General features: G+C 32.7%; 1 protein-coding gene across 3 annotated transcripts in view; it reads left to right on the top strand.

Moving 5' to 3' along the window:
* Positions 1-24,581, top strand: part of Iqcb1 (IQ motif containing B1) — a 49,797-nt gene that overhangs the window by 14,644 nt on the left and 10,572 nt on the right. For all 3 annotated transcript variants that reach the window (XM_026396164.2, XM_026396153.2, XM_026396173.2), the window contains 6 exons: positions 2,484-2,583; positions 8,813-8,991; positions 11,538-11,647; positions 13,067-13,176; positions 18,284-18,426; positions 20,941-21,089. In XM_026396164.2, coding sequence (XP_026251949.1) covers positions 2,484-2,583; positions 8,813-8,991; positions 11,538-11,647; positions 13,067-13,176; positions 18,284-18,426; positions 20,941-21,089 — 791 coding nt within the window. The remainder of the gene's footprint in view (positions 1-2,483; positions 2,584-8,812; positions 8,992-11,537; positions 11,648-13,066; positions 13,177-18,283; positions 18,427-20,940; positions 21,090-24,581) is intronic.

The following is a 24,581-nucleotide window of genomic DNA, read 5'->3' as shown; positions in this document are numbered from 1 at the left end:
GTACATAGCTAAGTAACATGCATAAATAATTTTTTAGCATTATTTCCTGGTATGGACAAATATCATTATAAGTTCCCAATTTAAAGAACTTTATTTAACCAAAAACATAAAGTATTTAGGACTTTGGTTATAAAGATGTAGTAAAAATTGAAAGAGTACTTGAAATATGCCATATTCCATTTTGAAACTATGTTTGGAACTAGATTAAATGATTGTAAATTCATATCCAAAAAAACAAATTAGTACATTGAAAATGAGGTTTCTGACAACCTTTTCATTCTAAATGGAAAAATCTCCTGGAGAAATGGCTGACTATAGGTCTGGGGTAGGAATTACACAAAGATAAAACCCAAAAGGCTTTAAAATACCAAGTGGAAAGGAAGCAATCAAAATCTATTAGAATTCTGTGAAAAGAAGTCAAGAGCCAACCTAAGGTGAAGGTGCCTTTTACTGGCCAAATAAGGAAATTTGAACAGTCATAAAGATAATAACTATAATTGATTGAAACACATCAAATTCATTAGCAAGACTTTTTTAAAAATCACCATAATGTCTGCTAGGGAACATATATTTTATAATTATCTTACATAAAGATAAAGAAAAATTTCTCTTTGTAAAAATATTCCAGACTATGGCCATTCCACCCCTGAACATGCCCAGTCTTGTCTAAAAGTGTTCAAAGTAATAAGTGAAAATGTATGATAGCACAGCACCCATTTTGCAGCCCTTAGTGATTTAACAGATTTGGAGGTTATTTAGCCATGGTTGTCATTAGGTGCCTCCTAATGGATTATAGCGCCACAGATAAACTGTATGTGCCAGAAATTCTATCCTGGGTCATTTCAATCCTCTAATGCCAACTATTCATATACAAAACATCAGAGAAATAAATTATACCTCTGGAATATATTCAAAAAAATGGACTGAGAAGTTGAAAGAAAACTAGACTGAGAATTGACACAGTTTATTCAACAAATAAATTGCAAGGGAAATAAGAAAGAAGAATCTATAGGTTAAAAGGAATTTCAAAGATAGCTAATCACAATTCATGCATATCATTTGAACATTGAATAAATTTTAAAAATTCACAAAGCAATTAGAACTTGATACACTTGACTGGCTATTTGATGAAATTAAAAGATAGTTATTATGTTTTATTGCTTAGTAATTAATGTCTTTTGGCAATTTATATTGAAATATTTATGGATAAAATAATTTGATGTCTAGATGAGGGAGTAGGTAAAATAAGTTTCACCACGAGTTGATCATTATTAAAGCTGATTGACTGGTTTGTGGGTATTCATTATAATCTCTTATATGCTTTTATGTATGTTTGAAACCTTCATTGTAAAAAGTTGAAATAAGTAAATAAATGGGTACAGCGTCAGCTTTTGTTTGGAGCAGTAGTGGCAGTAAGGTAGGACTTATTCTACCAAATAGTTTTCTGACTATTGAAAAACAGAATAGGAACTCTAAAAATAAGTTATATAATAATATATTATAAGCTAACTGGCATAAAATTAAAATAGAATCACTGTTTGGTGAGTTATTTTAGCTAAGTTTTTCCAGTGGGGGAAAAAATTGTATACATAATAGGTACTATGTGATTTTAGTGAATTCAAAGTTAATTTCAGAGTTATTAATAAACATTTAAGTAAATAAAAATGGAAAATATGCTTATTCTAGCTACAAAGAATGTTTTAACTAAACTAACAAAACATAAAAAGCAATAGAAATATTTAATAATAGTAGAATTATTTTTAAGTTGTTAAACATTTGGAAAACTGGTGGATAGTGAAATACTGGACTATATAAATAGAGTCAAAAAACAGGAATTAATATGGGAAAGAAATCAAATCTGTTCCTTCAGAAGATAGAAAAGGGAAAGAGTCACATTATTTGAAAGAAGCCAACATAGTGTCCCACAGAGCCAGCTTGCCAACATACCTGATTTTATTTTACTTTTCTGCTCAGCTTTGAAGAAGGGATAAATAGATAGATAATGACATTTACTGGGAATATACCCTTTTCTAGGACATTTGTATTAGCCTTTGTGAAAGCTACTTATTTCTAGTTTTACAGATGAAGAAATGGAGTTTCTAAGAGGTTAAGCAACTTGCATAAGCATATTATACCAAGTCTTCATAATTTCTCCTCAGTATTTAAATTAATTCATTGAAATTCATTGCTAGATAAGTACTTCAAATTTGGAATATATTATTTTATGTTCAGTTTAAAGAGAGGTAATAATAAATTCATTACTATTTATATATAAAGTTATCTTGAGTGTAACCTTTCATGAAAATAGAATGCCTATAACTGTTTAAATACATCTGCCTACATCTTAAAATCTTTATTGTAGAGTACAAAAAGCCAAGAAATTCAGCAAAAATGGTCATGCTTTGATTATATTTTAAAAAGGCAAAATTCCACTTGTGGTATTACAGAATCTACTTTAATCTTTCTTTCTTTTCTTCTTTTAGTATTACAAAGTGACCATTTCTTACACTTACTGCAGACTGACAATGTTCAAATAGGATCTATAGTCATGACTTTGCTACAGAATATACTACGGATCAACAGGTGACTTGATTTTATATAATGATACTGATTTTTTATTTTTTGAACAGAAGCATTACCAATTTTATTCCAATTTTGCTGAAATCAATTGCATTTGACTTGTATGTGATACTTAAGCTCTGTTACCATTGTCTTTCAGGAAAAAATGTAAAAATACTATAAAAGATTAGAAATTTATTATCAAATTGCTATCAAAGCTTAAGAAGATCTTAGCCAAATCTCAGGCTTAAAGAAGAAATTAGTGTAATATCCAAAGAAAAATATTAGGGTCACAGTAAAAAATGCTTATTTTCTTATTTATTTAAGAAGCAACAAGCTTAATATTGTGATAAATACTAAAGAGGCATACAAAAAAGTACTAGTTCCTCAGATGAAAATAAAAAGGCAGGATATACACAGTTGAAATCATTCTTTAGTTCTGTGTGAATTAAGCAGCTAGTATGTGCCAAGTACTATCTGTCATTCCATTTACAAAGTTGATTAAAACTCAGAATTTATCTTCAAAGATAAATGGTGGTAGAGTGGAAGAGATAGGTAGACACATGAACCTAATTATTGTGTAACGGTATTAAATATGTGCACAAATGTTAGAGAGCTTCTGGCCCAAACTGAGAAGGGTTTCTTCCTAATGAAGATAACACCTAAGATGAAAATTTAAGGATGATAAATTGTCCAGGGAAGATGAGGAGAAAGCAGTATATGCAGATAATAACATGCAAAAGCATAGAGGTAAGAAACACATTGAGAGTGAAAAGTAGGACAAATCATTGTTAAATTGGGACTTAAAGTTCAGTATCAGAAATGCCTAGCAAGTTCTGCAGAGGGTTAAATCTTGAAAAATTTATATTCTATGTTAAGAAAATTAAGTCTTATCCTATAGGCAGTGGGAACCATTTTAAGTGAAGATATTTTAAGTGGATGAAAATGGTCAGATTACATTTTAGTTTTTTTACTCTGGTTGCTACTGGAAGAAAGGTAAGTGGAACAAAACTCTAGACAAAGATGGCACCTAGAGGAAACAAAAAGTGAAGAAATGAAATCTTGATTTTGAACACTGATACCTGAGGATGGATTTTAGAAAATTACCGATTAAACTCATCAAGACTTCATGTCCACTTTTTGTTAAGATGGAATAGTAGAAATGGATTTACCATCACCTAAAAAAAAGACATTAGTTTTCAACAACTGAACATCAGTCAACTAATGAGTTAAAGTAAGCCCAAAGAAAAAATAAATGTTGTATTAGATTTGTGTAACTATAACAAAATACTTGAGACAATCAACTTAGAGAAAGATGATTATTGCTTAGTATTGAAGGCTCCAGTTAATAATCAGTTGACCCCATGGATTTGAGCCTGTGGTGAGGCAGCACATCATGGAGGGAGAACACCGTGGCCAGAAAGCAAAAGAGAGGAAGGGGCCAGGGACCAACAATCCTCTTCAAGAAAGTGTCCCCAAAGACCTAAAGACCTGCCAATAGGCCTCATCTCTCAAAAGTTGTAGCACCTTCCAATAATGCCATCATGGAGACTAAGCCTTTACTACACATGGACCTTTCAGGGACATTCAATATCCAAACTGTAACAGAAGTGAACCTCACAATTGTCTTGACATAGTATTCAGACAGTTTCTAGGCAGTGATATAGGGAAGTGTATCCGATCCAGACTGAGTTGAAGACAGAGAGAGCTGAGAATACAAGAAGAACAAGATAACAAGAGTACACAAGACAGAATATCAGAGAAGAGAGCTACCAGAGATTGGCAGAGAGGTCCCTTCAAGTCAAGAGTGAGGTAGAAATACTGGTCACATATGTGTAAAAAGAAAGGAAGAAACTACCCAATGTCAGGAAAAGCAATAATTTAAAAGGATTAAACAAAACAAAAAAACACAGTTCTAGGAGCTTACACAGGTTTGGGAATTATGCCTGTTACTAAAAGCTAAACTGGAAAACCTCATAAACACTGGAGCATCAGGTAGGGTGTATCCAAGAAGGTTTCACCCTGTTGCTGTGAAATGGCACCAAACTGAGCACTATTCCAGACCATCCAAATCAATCATAAAATTGAGGCCTAAAAAGATCAAACTATCTCAAAGTATCTTAACTAAACATAGCTTTTGAAACTGCTATGCATATTACAATTTTTTTTATCACTGGAGGGTATATAAATGTAGGAAGTATAATTCTTAATAAATAAGTTGGATTTATCCCAAGAATTTAGGGCTGGTTTAATATCCTAAAGTCAATCAGTATATTGCATCACTTTAACAAACCAAAAAAAGAAAAACCACATCATTTTATCAGTAGATATAGAAAAAGTCTTTGATATAAAATATAAACTGAAATTTTATATCCAGTTAACAGTCAGAAGTTGAAATATTTAAGAATTGCAATTTATAAAGCATAAAATATTAAATCCAACAAAAAGTTTGAAAGACCCATTAACTGAAAACTATAAGTATTGCTAAGAAGAATTTAAAAATGTAGAAATAAATGGAAAGATGCCATGTTGTATACCTTAAACGCATCCCAATAAAATTTCTATTTTTGTAGAAATTGACAAACTGATTGTACAGTTCATATGAAAGAAAAGGATTTAAAATAGTCTAACCGGCTTTGAAAATGAATAACAAAGTTAGAGAACTATACCTAATCTAAAAACTTTTTCATAAAACTACCATAATTAAGATGATATGCCAGTGATGTTACTTCTGTAATACGTCAGAAACATCAATGAAACAAGATAGTCAGGAATAGATTCACACAGATATGAATAGTTGAGAAGAGTAAAGGTCATTCATTGGGGAAAGGTAGCCTTTTAAAATAAGTTGGAACAGTTGGCTATCAATATGCAAAGACCTACATGCGAAACCTAAAATATAAAACTTCTTGGAGAAAATTAGTATAAAACCTGTGTTGAGCAAAAATTTCCTAGATTCTTAGGTTTATGCTTAATGTAAAATCTGAAAAATAAGAAATTGATCAGACTTAAATTAGACTTCATCAAAATTTCAGAAGTCTATTTCTGAAAAGATACTTTTAATGAAATAAAACATTCACAGACTGGGAAAAATATAAGTGAAGTATATATCTTATTAAATACTTGTACCTAGAATACGTAAAGAACTCTCAAATTTTAACAAAAAAAAATTTTGAAAAGTGTGGAAAATAATTGGATGCTTCATGTAAGATGTATGGGATGTATGAATGACAAATAAGCAAATGAAAATATTTCTGTTCAACGCCCTTAGTAGGAGATACCACTACCTAGCCATTAAATGGCTAAAATTTAAAACACTAACTCAAGTGTTGACAATGATACGAAGGAGCTAGATCTCTTATACATTGCTTCTGGGAATGTAAAATAGTACAATCACTGTGAAAAATAGGTTAGTAATTTCTTAACAAGCTAAATGTATACTACCACATTATATATCCATTCTACTCCAATACTCTTATGTATTTGCCTAAGAAGAATTGTACACAGCTCTTCATAGCAACATCATTTGTAATAACCAAAGACTAAAAACAATTTAGATGTCCTTCAACAGGTAACTAAATGGTGCTATATCTATTCAATAGCATACTACTCAATGATAAATAAGAATGAACTCTTCACATGGCAACATAGAAGAATATAAAAATAATGCTCCGTGAAAGACATGAGACAGCAAGAAATATAAACTGTGTAATTCCATTTATGTAAAATTCTAGATAATGTAAACTAATTTGTAGTGACAGAAAGCAGGTCACTGATTGCCTGAAGTGTTAGTGAGGCAAGAGGGAGAAACTATAATGAAACATAAGGAAGCTTCGGGAATTATGGATGTATTCATTTTCTTGTGTGTGTTGGTGAAACATCAAACTGATCAAATTCTGTATTTTATATATGTGTAGTTTCTTGTATATCAATTATACTTTAGCTATTAAAAATAAAAATCCTCAGGATGTGGGAGTTTTGTAATGAAATAAGATGAAAGGTACAGTCAAGTATGACACCAAGTTGTCTATTTTGGGAAATTGGACTCTAGAATATGAAATACATAAGGAGCTGGCTCTGTGAGATAGTTGATGAATTCAGTGTTGGATAGGTTGGTTCAGCAGGCAGTAAAATAAGTGTCTATGGGGCTGGGGTCATAGCTCAGTAGTAGAGCGCTTGCCTACCATGTGTGAGGCACTGGGTTCGATTCTCAGCATAACATATAAATAAATTAATTAAATATAGGTCCATCAACAACTAAAAAAAATTTTAAAAACCAAGCATCTATCCAAATCTTTGTAGACTAAAAATTATCAAATGTCCATCAATAACTGATTCATGGAGAGAGGTGAACTAGAGTTACAGATTTTAAAACTAACAATTTATAAATGGTAGTAAAACTGAACAGGAGAAAAGATAAGGTCAGTGGGAAATATGAATAGATGGTGAAAAATGGGTTGAAAATGGATTCCTGGGGAATAACCTTTAAGGGGTGTGCTGGGGAAGGGAAGTCTATAAAGAAAACTTTAGAAAATTTTGTCAGAAATATATGGGTGGAGGGTGAAGGAGTGAACAGAAGAACATTGTATCAAAGAATCTATGTGGGTGGAGAACATCAAGTACAAATAGGTGGTAGGAAAATAAGCTGTTAGTGATATATTGTGACATGGTATTTGTGAAGTTATATTAATTAAATTCACTTTAATGAAGTGTAGTGAAGTAATGAGGAAGAATGCCAAGTGTAGTCATTTAAGAAATGAGTGGGGAGGGAGGAAATAGAATCAAGGAAGTTTAGACTTGAAGCAGAAAAATAAGATGGGAGTTAGTGGCCTGCAGAAAATATTTTTAGGATTGGGAAATTTAAAGAGCATTTAAAAACATTTAAAATAATGTGTTATAATCCATTAAATCCTTTTGGAATGTGGAGTAAAGAAGTAATCAGACTGGGATATGTTTATCTACGGAAGGCTTTTTGAAATGAACATATATTTTACTTGAGTTTTGAATGGTGTGATAATAATGAAATGATGCAAAGGAAAGGATTGGACATCCGTGGCATAAGAAAAATACTTAAAAACCAAGGCAGCTTAGAAACATGTGGCACCAAGATTCCCACATGTTTCGATTGAATGACTTTTAAAGTCTTTCAACTCTGAGATTTTTAAATTTAGACTAGGCTGTTGGACTTTCTTAAATTTACTTTGGTCATGATTGAAGTATAATTTCCAAAAGGCTAAAAACATGACATAAGCAAATATAAAATTTAAGTGATCAAAATTTTATTCAACTCACTCATGAGGGAACTAGTAAAATATTTATAGAGGCTCAAAGGAGAAATGGAGGGAGATTTATAGAATTGATTTGTCAAAGGATTATAGAAATGAACTTGCAAATAAATTTTAAAAAATACTAATAGAAAAAAGATCACTGTCTAATAAAGCAATATATCGTAGTAGCCTTTAGAATTACCTTTTGTACAGGACAGAAATCATTTGCATTGCTATTGTGTAGGCGTCTTATTTGCCTTGTTCTCAACTAAACATCATTGACAATATTCAATTTCTACCATCAAATTTAAAATACCTTAATAGTAAGTGGTCAAACAAAGGTATATGTCCCTACAAAATCACATGCTCCTTAAGGCACATAGTGAAAGAATAATGAGTAACCCCTTTTGACTTTTTCTAAGTTGTAAATATTTTTCACAACATCTATAATACAAGATGAAATGGTCAGTATAATGAAGGAAACACCAAGGAAAAATAAGATTCCTCCTAAATTAAGTACATAATCTTTGTACATTACCTAGCAATTGACCTTGAACTGTCTTGTGATTTTGCTCATATTGTTGCCTTGAAATTTTTGAAATGCTTGTTATTTAATATGTTGTGAATTTCTCTTCTGAATTTGTGAGTTTCTCTGCGGAGAGGACTTTTTGTGACTACTTTTTGTATTTTCTATTATATCTAGCATGGTACCTTATGCACAATAGAAATTCAATAAATTCAATAAATAAATGTTAATGTTTTAGGGGCTGGGGCTGGGGCTATGGCTCAGCGGTAGCACACTTGCCTGGCATGTGTGAGGCACTGGTGTTTGATTCTCAGCACCACATATAAATAAATAAAGGTCTATCAACAACTAAAATAAAAATTTAAAAAATAAACAAATATCTGCATGTTTTATTTTAAATTTATAATAATAACTATGTATCAATTAATAATGATGTTTTTAAATTTTTTTCTTCTATTAGTGGTGATTTACTCAGAATAGAAGGAAAAACCCTGCATTCTATTTTAGATGAAGTTATTTTCAAGATTTTATCAACTCCTAGTCCAGTCATAAGAAGTACTTCTACAAAGCTTCTACTGTTGATGGCTGAATCCCATCAGGAAATTTTGATTTTACTGAGACTAAGTGCCTGCTACAAAGGTAGTACATTCATACTTTTCTTTTCTTGGGATTCTCAAAAAAGAATGTTTACTGATGGTATATGACACACAAAATTCTTATAAATTTATTGAATTATGCAAATAAAATTTGATTATAACAGAGAAAAATGTCTATATAATCAAGCTATCAGTGTCTCAACAGAGGCATGTGATAGTTCATAAATGAGGTTACAAAAACTATTTACTCCTTCTCTAACGAAAATGTTCTGTGTTGAATATACCATGTAGTATAATAAAATAATGACCAAAGAAATCAGTGATTTTATCACAGCTAGCTTTATTGGAAAAAAATAGAAATATGCTGGAGAGGTTGATAACCCTTTTGGCATTTATATCAGTTAATTAATTAATTACTCCTTAAGTACTTCACTGCCTTTCTTCAGAAACAACAAAATCTGCCTTGCCTCGAATATCAATCACATATGTGTAAAAAGAACCCCACCTTTGAGGCTCAAAGGACTCAGTGTATACCATTCTCACATAATAGCTTTCATTGACTTGAGCATTTACTATGTATAAGACACTGTTCTACATGCATTAAGATTTTTAATATTTATAATGACCCATATACAATAGGAAGCATGGGAAAACTAATTTATCCAAGATCACACAGATCATGTACTTTTTCCAGTTACGAGCAAAGTTGTCTGTTACCTTTTATTTCTTTGCTGACCAGAGCCATGAATTAATTATGATATATCTTTTTTATTCAACATAATTAGGAAATGGGTTTCTATTTCATTAAATATATTTAATATAGGATTATCCCATATGACTTCCCACTAGTCCAAACCAAAACAGAAGCCAAACACCCCAGATCCTTTTCAGTGTTGTAGATAACCAGAGATACTCCAAGGCCCTCATCACTTTTAAGGGTCATGGACCCTGAGGCCTAGAAGTAACATATGCACGCATAGCGAGAACCAGGACGAGAGTCACAAAACTCACTGGACTATGTGATGCACTTAATAACTAAACAACTAAAATGGCACTTTTTATCATTCTTTATGATTTGGAAGATACTTTAGCAATATACCTTGCATTAATCATTGCTGTGAACATTTTAATTATTTTATGAATTGTAGGAATAGAGAGGAAGAGAAGGTACTATTAATAGAACTCTAGTTGAATTGTGTCAGATGTACATTTCCCAATTCTGCAATTAGATTCCTACATAAATGTGAATGTCCAGCCGAGTTCATTATAAAGGGTTTACTTTTGACTGATATTTCAATAGCAGAATTTATTCAGTTTTTTTCTTGATATTTTATAATTATCAATATTGCTGAGAAGTTTGATTTTAAAGAGACTGTAAGGCAGGGGAATATTTATACCATGGCTTTGTAATTGTATACTGAGAAGAAGCCACTTTATTTACTTTATTTATATTGAATAACACATCATTCAAACATGCTCTGTTATTTTTACTTTTTGTTAATACTCTATTATTTGGGAATGAAAATGCAGTAGCTTAATGTTACAGCACTTCTGTGTTTGTTCAGGAATCTGTTGACTTGTCCTAATATTAGATGTTAGTGGGTTTTTATTTATTTAATAATAACTTTCCTTAATTAATAATGACTCATTGTAACCTACTTAAATACTTCTACAAGGTAGGCATATACTGAGTAGGTATTCTTAATAATGATCTTTAAAAATGTTTTGGTTTTTAAAATTGTTTTGGTTTTGCTGTGGTTGTAGCTCAGTGGTAGAGCCTTGCCTAGCATGTGTGAGGCCCTGGGTTCAATCCTCAGCACATAAAATAAATTTAAAGAAAGGTATTGTGTTCATCTACAACTTTAAAAAATTTAAAAAAATATTTTGGTGTAAGGTGTCTTATTTTCAAACAAGTTTCTCTCTATTATTTGACTAGCTGCACTGATTCTATTGTTCTTTATTAAAGAGATTGTCTAGACAACTTTATTAATTTTTTAGATCGAACCCAAGGACAACCCAAGCTACCTCCCCAGCATATTACCTTTTAATTTTCAAAGAGGGTCTTCCTGAGTTGCTGAGGTTGGCCTTGAACTGTGATTGTCCTGCCTTGGCCTTCCAAGTCACTGGGATTATAAGCATATGCCACCATGCCTAGCTATGTGGACATATTTTTGTAGCAGATCTCACAAGTGAGCAACAAGAATTATCAGGACAGACGAATATCCTGAACACCTCAACCTTGAGTCTTTGAGGAAAGGAAAAAGAAAAAAAAAAAATCATGTGATTAACCTTGTTGTATTCATTCATTTCTAAACCAGACTTTTTAACTTCAAATTAATACTAATTATCCAGGCATGGTAGTCCATGCCTTTAATCCCAACAATTCAGAGGTTGAGACAAGATGATTTCAAGTTCTAGGCCAGCTTCATCAACTCAGTGAGATCCTTTCTCAAAATTTAAAAAAAGGGGATAGGAGGCAAGTATGTAGCTCAAGGGAAAAGTGCCCCCCCCGTACTACAAAAAACAAGTAATTCTGATTATATAATAAAATCAATTTATTGTTAATATATCTTTTGTTATCTATTTCAGGACTCAGAAATCTTCTAAATAAACAGGAAACTGGGACAGAATTTAGTCAAGAACTTACACAGCTCATTAGCCTTTTAAGCCCTCAGATATATCAGGAAGTAGAAGACCAGGTATTAAATTATAAGAATAATTGGGGATATTTGCTTACTGAAACTATTGAGTTACAGTTTTCCTTAAATGTGTCTCACTTTCTTTTTCTTAATATTTTAAGCAAAATGCTTCCCTGGAAAAATAGAAATATCTTTAAGAGTGTCTTTTCCCTTTGGCCTATCCATAAATATAATTTTAGTCTTATTTATAGATGCTGCCACATCAGGTTTTGGGGGGTTTTTTATTTGTTTGTTTTTCAGGAATTCTTACGAAATTCCTATCTCTGATTTTCATCATCTTTTATGCATAAGCTATTTAAACTTTTTCTTTGCTTTTTTCTTAAAAATATCTAATTATGCCAAACTATGTAGTTATGGAAGGCTAATCTTTTTAGTCTTTGAGAAATAATAATAATGCTTTTTGCCTCTACATGAAAAAATATATTAATAAAAATTAGAAGTTTGGGCTGGGGTTGTGGCTCAGTGGCAGAGCGCTCACCTAGCAGGTATGATGCACTGGGTTCGATCCTCAGCACTACATAAATATAAAATAAAGATATTGTGTCCACCTAAAACTAAAAAGTAAAATTTTAAAAAATTAGAAGTTTGAGGTAGCAAATTATTGATTATTTTAGTATATTTTATTTTATCATACTTCCTTTAGTATACTTGAAATGGTGGCTCCAAATACCTCATTCCAATAGGAAAGTCATTTCCAGGTGAAGATTTAAAATAAGTATGGAAAATAGACTTAAATATAAAACAATAAAAACTGTTTTTTAATTTAAAAGTCAATAAGTGCACTATATATTTAAAATCCTGAGCCAAAAAGGTAATACATTTAAAAATACAGAATCAAGTTAGGCAGGAGGATGAAGGGGAGAACCTGAAAGGAAGAGAGCAGAAGAAAGGAATTTCCTGCTTCTTTGTGTGAACCTTCACATGTCTTAAACTAATCATAAAACTGTGTATGTGTTTGACAGATACAAAACAGTATACCAAAAGCTTTCAGAACTATGCAGATATTTGAACAGCCACCACAAAAGATCAACAGAGCTTATAGTCAGAACCAATCAACCAGGTTGATTGCCTATTAAATAAAAATAATGACAAGGTAACTCAAAAAAGATTATGAAAGGTTAGGCATTACTATGAGGTCTTTGAAAAGAAAGTGAGATAAAACAGAATTTGGAGCTAACTAGATTACATCTTGAATATGTTCTAGATAATGCCTGACTTAGCCTAACAAACTTCCTTTTGGAGGTAAGGTATAGTGTTCTTAGGCCTTCCTTGTCCTGGGCCTATGGATTTAGTGTTGTCTTCTACCCATTGTTAGAGAAGGGGATTAATTCTTGCCCTGGCCTGATGTTTTAAGAAGTATACATTTTTAAAAAACTTTCCTTGAGATGTCTGTAAATTATTTCTGGCATATAATTTCAGAAACTACATCAAGCAGCTTGCTTGATTCAAGCTTATTGGAAGGGTTTCCAGACTAGAAAGAGAATAAAGAAGCTTCCATCTGCTGTGATTGCTCTGCAAAGGAGTTTCAGGTAAAGACGTTTAGTGATAGGAGTGATGATCTCAGAGCCTTATTAGGAGTACATTTGAGGGGCTGGGGATATAGCTCAGTTGGTAGGGTGCTTGCCTCACATGGACAATGCCCTGGGCTCAATCCCCAGCACCACAAAAAAAATAAATAAATAAAAATACATTTGAATGAAAACTTAAGGGGATTTTGGTGGTGGTGGTGTTGCTTTGGATTTTTTTTCAATTTCTTTATAATATGTGTCCTTTTTTTCCTTGCTTTCATTCTATTGCATATGTTACTGAGTTTCAACTCTCCAGTAACTATATGCAATTTCAAAGCAAAGGGCATAACATAAGAAGATTCTGGTGTGTCAAATATATAGTCCTATCTACTTAGTAAGATTGTTTCTGGGCCAAGCATACAGAGGGAGCCAATGATATTTATATTAAATCCTTAAAGCCAGTAGTTCTCGTTAGTATTTTTATCTAATTATGATAAAACAGGTATGAATATATAATAATTAAATGTGGTAACCCAGTTTTTCTGAGTAAATGGCATGGATGGATATGATCCTTAATATCTGACAGTTTATCATTTATCTGTATTTCAAGTGGACTGAAAATGAAATACTGAAAATGTGGTCCACTTTTGTTATGACTAACCCATCTAGATTCTTAGAGGTTACAAAAAGAACAAAAAAGGATTTAGCTTTTAGGTCACTTATGATAACGGAAAACCATCTCAGAAATTATTTTCCATGTAGCCTAACTTAAAGTCAGGTTTTAGCTCACTAAAATGAAACAAGCATATTACAGAAGTAAACTTTTTAAAGAAAACTGAAACTCTTATTTTAATAAATGCACCTGCATTTCTAAGTTATAACAAAAACATTTAAAAATAGCTATGGGGTTCAAAATGCTATATTGCCACAAAATTGAGGTCTTTAAAGTTACTCTGGCTGGGTCTCTTAATGGATGTCCTCTTCTTTGATGATAGTTTTCTTCAGGAAAGACTTAAAGATAAGTTATAAATATCATTGGGCATGAATATTGTTGGTAGCAAATAAAACATTAATTTTTAAAACATTACTTAAGTGCCTACATGCTAGAAGATGCATTGATGGAAATATATTATCTATATCTATCTAGAGAGATGGAGAATTTAATAGACTTGATTTTGTACCCACTTCAGCCATTTTTTGGCTAAGTGATCTTGTGCATATTGCCTCACCTCTCTCAGCCTCAAATTTTCAATCTATTAAATTGGGATAATCATCTATTACCTCATGAGGTATTCATGCCTCATGAGGTATTCTGTCACTGTGACAAAATACCTGAGATAAATCAATTTAAAAGGAGGAAAGGTTTATTTTGGTTCATAGTTTATCAAAGGATTAATCTATTGATGAGGTTAGAATCCTATGATTCAGTCACCTTCCTAAGACCCACATCTGAACACTGCTGCCTTGGGAATCAAACCTTCAACATATGAGCCTTTAGAGGACATTTCAGATCCAAATTATAACAACTCACAAGACTGAGATAATGTAAAGTCTTTCAGCATACTACCTGGCACTTATAAAATGGTAGGAGGAAAAAATGCATATGGCAGATTTTCTGCCCTTGAAGATTTACAAATCTAGACAGACACATCAAATAAATAGACTCATGAGAGGCAGGTATTATCCTTCTAATATTCCTTCAAATTGTTGGTAGCAAATAAAACATTAATTTTGCCTATCCTACAAGCTGTCTCTTTTTAAAAAAAAGTGGGGGAAAATAGCATTTTTGTGGTCAAATAAATTTGAGAAATACTAAATATTTGAGTACCACAATATATATTCTTCGACTCAAGAATCTGAGATGCTTTTGTTATTGTCTTCTGTGGTGAATACAGAGTAGTTAACTACTTATGAATTCTACCTGTAATCATCCTCAGCTGTCTGTCCTCTTTTATAATATTTAGAAGAATCTCAGGTGGCTGGGGTGTAGCCCAGTGATAGAATGTGTATTTAGCATTTATAAAGTCCTGCATTCAGACCCAGCACCAAAAATAGTATCACAGGATTACAGATTTTGTCCACTTAGAAGTATATTTATGGAATCTGATTAACATTCCACTATTTTAAAATAGAAATTCCATTGCTTTCCTTATGTAACAAAACCAGACCGGTGTGATTATTTAAAAAGATAAACTGAAGGCTGTAATGATTTATTTCACATTATGTGTTCATTTCCTGTTCAGTATTTTTAATTTGAGATTCTGGAATACACAGAAGTTCAGTTTTAGCTCTTAGGTTTTATTTACATTTTTTATTTCAAATGTACTCCAGACTTTAGCACCTTTCCTCTTTTATAAATTGTTACAGTTTATGCAAATATCTCTCATTTCCTTTGTAGCTGAGGTTTCTGCCTCATCATTTTTAGGTCATTAGCTTCATAATTTCTCCCTCCCATGCTTTTTTGAGGGGAGAGAAACTACTGAAACTACAGATGTGTCCAAATTGATCAGGGTTTTTTAGATTCAGCAAGAGACACTTACTTATAGTCACATTCTTGCTAAAGCACTTTCATAGGAAGCTCATTTTTATTTAATTGTTTTTCATGGTCAAAAACTTTATTTTCTATTAAGCATCCTTTTTCTCAGCAAGATTTTCTGAAACAGCTAACAGCTGCTCTATTATCTTAGGAAAACTTCATTATTTATCTACCTTTATCTTGATGCTGATGTTTAGGTATTTTAGTTACATTTGTTTGATTTCCCTTTGATTGGTGCCTCTGTTAGTCTGAGGCATAATACTGAGCAGGCAGCAAATACTTTTAAAAGTGCAAAACTGCGTGCCAGTGGTCAGATACTTACTTGTTCTTGCAAAAATGTCTGTTGGATGAATGATCTTTTTAAATTTTTAAGAGATTATAAAAACATAGCAAAATAACTAGAATGTAACTAAATGGTGAAAGGAACATTCAAAATCACATCAGTTCCTGATAAATGTTTTCAAATATGATATTAAAACTCATGAATCCAAGAAGCACATATATTTACAATTTATGGTTGGCATTATGATCACTGAATCCCTCTTTTCTACTCCCTTCCTGGTTTGTATTTTACTTCCATTTTCATGCTCCATGGTCTTTTCATTTTAACCATATTTCATAGCCTGCATGTCTGAACTATTTCCCAAACCCAGTTTCTGACAAATTAAATATGTTAGCCAAGTTGTTTTAATGACTACCATGTTTCTTACATTATTAGTGTTTTAAATATTGATAACACCATATTAGACATTACTATCTATAACCAATTAGAAGTTAGAAACAGGTAGGTGTTTTTTTAAATCAGTCTGAAAGGACCCTAATTAGGGCCTGCTCTCTTTCATCCTCCATAAGTGGGTAAAGGTCAAAATGCCATAATCTACATGCTGTACCACACAGAAATTGGGGTGAGGAAGTGTCTTTAGGACAGGTTTCTTATCAACTGCTCTTTGGGAAGGGAGAGTCCCTCACCTACTTGATCTCCAATTTACCTGTAAAAAGAGATACTTCACATCTATCCAACTAGCCCATTATTCTCTCTAAAACCCCTTCTCCTTTTGAAACACAGGAATAAGAAAAAGTTTTGAAACAAACTCTCAACTCTGACCTAAGTAGAAGGCTAGAGAAAACTTAAAACTTATTATTGATGGAAGTTTCAAAGTTGTGAGAAAACAACCACAGTAAAAAACATTTTTTTTGAGTTTTCCTTCTTTACTTAAAAAAAGATTTCTTTTAAAAGTTACAGTTGTTAATAAAATGCTAATTGATTGTTTTTCTTTTTCAAGAGAAAGCCGCATTTAACTACACCATTTTGAATTCTAGCTTAACACTGCAAAACTGAAGCCAAGATACTAGAGTTAGCAGTTTAATTCTAGGAAAAAGATCTAAGAGAAAACATGCTCTGGAAGGAGACATATAGATTAATTCTATAGAAGTAAAATAAATAGTGTATTCTGTTTTCCTTTCCTCTGTATCCTCCTGGCTTTCTTTTTCTATGGGTATCTGAAAGCATTTTGAGTATATTTACTACAAACTAATATTCATGGTCTTCTTACATAGTGATGAAGGTAAGAAGCAACAAAAACTGGGTTGGGCAGGGTGCAATGGTGCATACCTGTAATCCTAGTAGCTTGGGGCTGAGGCAGGAGGATTGTGAGTTCAAAGCCCAGCCTCAGCAAAAGCAACAAGTTAAGCAACTCAGTGAGACCCTGTCTCTAAATAAAATACAAAATAGGGCTGGGATGGGGCTTAATGGTTGATTACCTCTGAGTTCAATCCCTGCTACCCCCCCCCAAAAAAAAATTGGGTTGGAAAGGCTAAGGAGAAAGTTGATAAATAAAAGCAAATAATATAAAAATAATAAATAAGATGTTTTTAACACATGAAAAATTTATAACTAGTTATAAAATAATGTTTAGTAGTAAAGTAATTGAGAAATAGGTAAACCTAAGGAAAAAATCGGCCATAATCACACCATGTAGTAAAAATTGCTATTGAAATTTTAATGGTTTTTATCATTTAGTCTTTTATGTAACTATATATAAATTTTTAGCACAATTTAGATCACATTCTTATTTATCTGATTTAATTTTTACCTGATACTGCATTACTTGTCACTAAATATACTTTGAAAATTCTATTTTTTCATAGTTCATAGAATCCCATTAGATGAATGAACCAGTATTTCTTTATCCAGTCTCTGTTGTGGCATATATCATTTATTTTCATCTTGTTACTGTTGTGATACTATGTTAGCACATCTTTGAACACATTTACATATTTCATTATTTCCTTAAGAAAATTATTAGAAATGGAATTTGTTGGTCAACAGTTTTAAGACTTTTGATATGTATTTCAAATATTTCTTTGAATATTTCTTTTGATTAATGTATCCAAATATTTCTCCAGAAAAGTACAGCAGAAGCACATGACAGTATAATTCATCATACCCTACCAACACTACAAATTTTCCCTAAGAAACTTTTTTTGTCTGCATTTATTTGATTACTTATGACATTAAGCATTTCATACCTTTCTTGAGTGGACATATGATTTATGAAATTGTGTGTAAGGCACTTACTGTTTCCATCACAGATCTAAACGAACAAAGACACAGCTGAAACTCAATAGGAAGAAGGAAGAAGAGGATCTTAGATTACAATTGCAGCTTCAAAGACAGAGAGCCATGAGACTTTCTCGAGAATTACAGCTGAGTATGCTTGAAATAGTTCATCCAGGTGAGTGGCATTACTAACTTCAAAAAACTAAGAATGTTTAGAGAATCTTTTAATTAGCTAACTGATGATTTCTTTTTTTTATTTTTTTTAAATAAATGACAGTGGAATGCATTACAATTCTTATTACATGTATATATAGCACAATTTTTCATATGTCTGGTTGTATATAAAATATGTTGACACCAATTCTTGTCTTCATATATATACTTTGGATAATTATGTCTATCACATTCCACCATCCTTGCTAATCCTCTGCCCCCTTCCTATCCCTCCCACCCCTCTGCCCTATTTAGAATTCATCTATTCTTCCCATGCTTTCCCTCCCTACCCCACTATGAGTCAACCTCCTTATATCAGAGAAAACATTCGGCATTTATTTTTTGGAGATTGGCTAATTTCACTTAGCATTATCTCCTCCAAAGCCATCCGTTTACCTGCAAATGCCATGATTTTGTTCTCTTTTATTGCTAAGTAAAATTTCATTGTGTATAAATGCCACATTTGGGACTGCAAATTGGTGTACAATATGGAAAGCAGTATGAAGATTCCTTGGAAATCTGGGAATGGAACCACCATTTGACCCAGCTATCCCTCTTCTTGGTCGATACCCAAAAGACTTAAAAAACAGCATACTACAGGGACACAGCCACATCAATGTTTATAGCAGCACATTTCACAATAACTAAGCTGTGGAGCCAACCTGGATGCCCTTCAGTGGGTGAATGGATTAAAAAATGTGGCATATGATTTCTTTTTTTTTTTTTTGTATTTATACCTTTGCTGCGTTTTTTTCACCTAAACCTTACTAAATTTCTTGAGTCAAAAAAAAGTTGCATTTTTTTCCAATTGATGATGAGCAGTATCCCCACCAATTTTTCTTATCTTTCAGATAAATTTGCAAAACATAAAAATTTATATTTAAAGATAGCTGTTAAAGACGTAAACTTGTTGAACTTAAGTAAGAAGTTAGAATATTGCTACATTGTGCCATTAGAACTTTACTTATTCCCTAGTATAAACCTTGTGATATCTTCTTGCCATCTGTGAGAGACTAAGCTGGAATTAGTGTAAGTGTGTTCTGGGAGGGCTGATGGGTACAAGATTTTTTTTTTTCTAATTTTTCCTTTTTTATTATTCATTCCCAGGATTCTTCACTAGCACCTTATTTCTCTTCTTTTCCCTTAAATGTAGATAGTGTCCAGAGTTCCAGCCTTACTCACTTATCCTCTTTTACTCTGGTATGTCCCATTCATAACTATAGCTTCAACTATCAGTTGAATGCTTGGCACACAGTATGCTTGGCACACATGTTTGGTTTCCATCCTCACCCTCTGTCCTAAGTTCTAAAGCAGTACTGTCCAGTACAATGTATTAAATAAATACAAGGTTATGTGTCTGCATCATCTAAAACAGTAGCCAGTGGCCAGAGGTGATATTGAGTATTTGAAATGTGTCTAATGCTTTCAAGGACCTAATTTTTAATTTTTATTTTATTTTAATCTAGGTAAGCACTTAAGTCTAATGTCTACTACTTGAGACAACATAGTTTTATAGCAAGCTGCCTGTTGGATAGCCTTTCATGTTTATCCATAGGCATCCCAAAAACTAATGTCATTGTTTTGCCTCCCAGATTTCCTTTTCCTTGCTTCTCCATTTCAGGTGATGGTACCAACGATCTACCTCATTTCCAATCTGAGACATCCTAGAGTTCCTTCCCTTTCTTACCTCTACGTCTTATGAGTCATTAAATCCTATCATTTTTAATACTCTATCTCAGATATACTCCCCCCCCCTTTTTTTTTTTTTTTTTTTTGATACTGGGATTGAACTCAGGGGCAGTTGACCACTGAGCCACATCCCCAGCCCTATTTTTTTAATTTTATTTAGAGACAGTGTCTCACTGAGTTGCTTAGTGCCTCATTATTGGTGAGGCTGGCTTAACTCAGGATTGTCCTGCCTTAGCTTCCCTAGCTGCTTGGATTTCGTGCATGCGACCCTGCACCCAGCCAAATATACTCCCTTTTTATTACCACTGGCACTACCTTCTACTGTTTTTTGTCACTTTACTACTATGAGCCCTGGGCTGTATGCTAACTCCCAGAAAGTTAAAAAAAAAAAAAAAGTAATCTGTGTAAACCAACTGGAAATTTGGATGAACACAAAGCAAAGCAGATAACCAATCATAAACATATTTTGCCTTTTCCATCTGGTAGTACCAAGTGATTTCCTAACCATGTACTCATGATTATTTCTTTTAATGTTCTATTAAATTTTCAGCCCTTTTTTCATTATCCTGCCACAAAAATATTACGTGTCCTTTCTCTAAAGAAGGTGCATAAGCTGAGAAAGTTTTTGTTTCTACATTTTAAAAACTATGTAAAATAATAGAATTAGGGAAATTAGTGAACAATATTCTTAAAAGAGTAAGATTGTTATTATTACCATTGTCCTGATTCCTGAACTTAAAAAAACATAGCAGTAAGTATGTTGTAATAGCGTCTGTCATCTTTTTAGGTCAGTTGGAGAAATACAATCGGGAAATGGAAGAGAAGTCAGCACTAATTATCCAGAAATACTGGAGAGGGTACAGGGAAAGGAAAAAATTTTACCAACAGAGGCCATCTCTTACGGAGTATAAAGCAGCTGTCACACTTCAAAGAGCAGTGAGTCTGATGTAGTAAAAGCAGCTCTGAATAAGAAGGCAAAAATGTGTTCACACCTGACACTTCTATTGACCTGCTGTAAAAACTTCATCAAGTCACTTAGCTTTCCTGAACCTATTTCTTCTTTTATAAAATAAGAACCTCTTTGCCTCTGGCCAAACTCATTTAGCCATTCAGTCGGTAATGCTTCCTTAGAACCATACCATACTACCGTGTTTTGATTAACATATTTTCTTTCTTTCTTGGACTACAAGTTCCTCGAAGATAAGGAGCTGTCTTATTTATCGTTGTCAGCTCTCAGAATGTGTGTGTTGTATGAATGGATATTTTTATCTTACCTTTTCCACTCAGTTCTTACATAGGTCAGTTTTATTCTGTAAGTTGAAAAGTCCTATGCAAGTGCATCATTATCAGATGTGATTCATTTAAATATACAGATGACATATTAGGTATAATTATTATTGATGACATATTAAGTATAATTATAATTCTACCTTCAATTGTAGAATGATGTTTTTAAATAATAATTTTTTCTGAAAATTTTCTAAAGTAGAGTGTTTCCTTTCCTTGGAAAAGCATAACATAAGCTGGGGGTTTTTTTTTTTTTCTTTTTTTCATTTAATAATCAGTTTTTCTAATATCCACTTGTTCTCTTATACAGAATTGAACTTCATATTAGGTTTTCAGGTCTTAAAACATTTAGTTTAACAATCCTTTATTATTGAATTTTAAGATCAATTTTCAGTTTTTCACTATGACAGATATTGAACATTCTCTGTGGATTAATATTTGATGGAGGGCTGGGGTTGTAGCTCAGTGGCAGAGCACTTGCCTCGCATGCATGAGGCACTGGGTTCAATCCTCAGCCCCATAGAAAAATAAATACATAAAGGTATTGTGTCCATCTACAACTAAAAATATATATATATTTTATGGAGATATTTTAAAACTATCCAAAAGCACAGTAGAATGAGTTCTAGGGAAGTAGGAAGAAATACTTTTCTCCTCCTTCTACAGGCTGTTTTGGGGAATCTCAAGTTATAAATATAATATATACTCCTACACTATCACTAAATTACACACACTCCTGATATTTACTCCATGCTAAACAAAAATGTCTCAGGATTTACCCATTGATAGCAAGGTTGGAGACATTTAGAAGAACCTTTTAGTCTTTTTAAAACTTTTACCTAAGGGCTACCTCCTTTTTAAAGTCTCCCCTGCCAGAGAATTAGCTGGGCTTTTATGAGGTTGACTTACTATCTTGCCTGATTTAGGTGAACCCAGTACTTTATTTTTTGTTCTGTTTGTTTTGTTTTCAGAAACACTGACAAATTTAAGAAAACAGATACACATTCAAGGGAATATGGAGCCCAGAACTTCATAAAGAGGCCCTCTGAGATAACACCAGTTTGTTAATCATTCCCTAGAGAGCAGTGGTCATCATGGGAGTGTATCTGAAATCTAGGAAGGTCAAGTCGTTTTGGTTTTCATACTTTCCATGGCATCTGAGAGGAAAGATTAGTCACATTTGCCTCATGTCTGCCCAATGGAAAGGAATTAGTCTCTGTTTAATAAAAACAAAAAGGGATGGGTCAAAATCATGTCTATAGTCTTTGTATCTCACTACCAAAATAACACTGAAGTCAAAACAAAGCTAGCAAACTAGAAAAGGAAATAAGAAGATTGTTTTTTTTGTTTTGTTTTGTTTTGTTTTCTTTGTGTGTGAGAGAGAGAGACAGAGAGAGAGAGATGCTGGGAATAGACCCTTTCCTAAGCAGACTCTTTACCACTGAGCTACATCCCTAACACTAAAATTATTTTCAAAGGAGGAAAAGAGAAAGAAAATGGCAAAGTACAGAGAGAAGAAAAAGTAGTAGAGAATATTAGGACAATGGTTAGTAAAGGATACATTTTGCTATATTTTTAAAGCTTCATTTTCTAAGACCTGTATTATCCACTATAGTAGCTATTAAGCACACATGGCTGGACATGTAACTAGACCAAATTGAAGTATACTCTAAGTGTAAAATACAGCAGATATTTTACTTATATAAGTGGTGCTGAGGCTCAAACCTCAGCAGATATTTTAAAGACTTGATAGGAAGAGTGTAAAATATCTCATTAATTCTTTTTTTATGCTGATTACATGTTGAAATGCTAATATTTTATGTATGTTTTTATAAGATTTACTATACATAAAATATTATCTCACCTATTTATACTTTTTAATGTCACTAAAAAAAATTACAAATGTGACTTACATTATGTTTCTTTTTGTACCACTATTGACCTTGGCAAGTAAGAAAAGGAGATAATTCATTAGCTTCCTTAAAAGTAATAGAAGGGAATAAGTTTATCCTTTCAATCAACTTGTCCTTCAGTAGATGGGTTATTAGTGTCCTTGGCAGGAAAAGAAAGGTCAGACTGTTATCATCCTTTTCTTTTTCCTTTACATTATACAAAAACAAGAGACATTGCTTATCTAGTAGTAAAAATTGATGAAACACTATGAAAATTGGCTAGTTTCAAATTCCACAGCCTTACTCACATAGACAAGTTGTAACTCTCAGTAGGACTACAGTGCTAGAATTAAGTTTGAAGAGTTAGCTGCCTTTTCCTTTTGAATGCTCTAGGATGCTCTTCTCTTGCTTTCATCTCTTGAAATTAAGAAGTTGAGAAAGGGGATCCTGCTCCCTAGAGCCAGAATGATGGCCAATCAATTGCTATGTGCTTGTAGCAGAAAAGTATTATAACATTATTATACATGTATGTCACTGACAAACCACAAAAGGACTTAGTGAAACAAACCAATGGCAGTTAAACAATAAACAAAATGTTAGAGTATTGAAAAGACAAACATTAAGAAAAGAGATGAGAGAACAGTCAAGGAAGCTTTTCTGATCTAGAAACAGAGAACCTCCCAATATTGCATCGTAAGCCCAGGGTGGTACCAAAAGCATGGGGTGGAAGACAGAAAGAGACAAAAAAGAAAAGTCAAGGAAAAGGAAGAATAGAGGGAAAGGAAAGGGTCCTCATTAGGGTTGGCAGGGTGCACAAGAACAGTAAAGGATCTAGTATCATACTAATAACGGTTTTTTATACTTAATATCAAGATCTCCATTTGTTTTTTCTTCTCAGCTCTCAGAGTGCTGTCAGCCAGGCTTATATCCTGTAGACAGTATATTGGAATCATTTTCTCTGGGAAATATGAACAGCCCAAGAGAAAAGTCATAAGTATGTTCACACTGAAGTGCCCCAATGAAACAATATGATTCATTAACCCTATATTGAAGTATACAGTAGATAATCCCTATCCAGCTGCTCAGAATTTCAAAATAGCTCTTTATGGCTCACCCTTAAATATCAGCTGAAAAGATAAGTGTCATAGAACAGCTGAGGAAAAGCCATGACCTAAACAAACTGAGTAATGCTATTTGGTAGAAGGAGACATTGCAGAAATTCTAAAATAAAATTTATCTTTATATATTA

The sequence above is a fragment of the Urocitellus parryii genome, chromosome 2 (assembly GCF_045843805.1).
Source record: "Urocitellus parryii isolate mUroPar1 chromosome 2, mUroPar1.hap1, whole genome shotgun sequence".
Classification (NCBI taxonomy): Eukaryota; Metazoa; Chordata; class Mammalia; order Rodentia; family Sciuridae; genus Urocitellus; species Urocitellus parryii.
The sequence above is the reverse complement of the archived record's forward strand: the minus strand, read 5'-3'. Positions and strand labels throughout refer to the sequence as shown.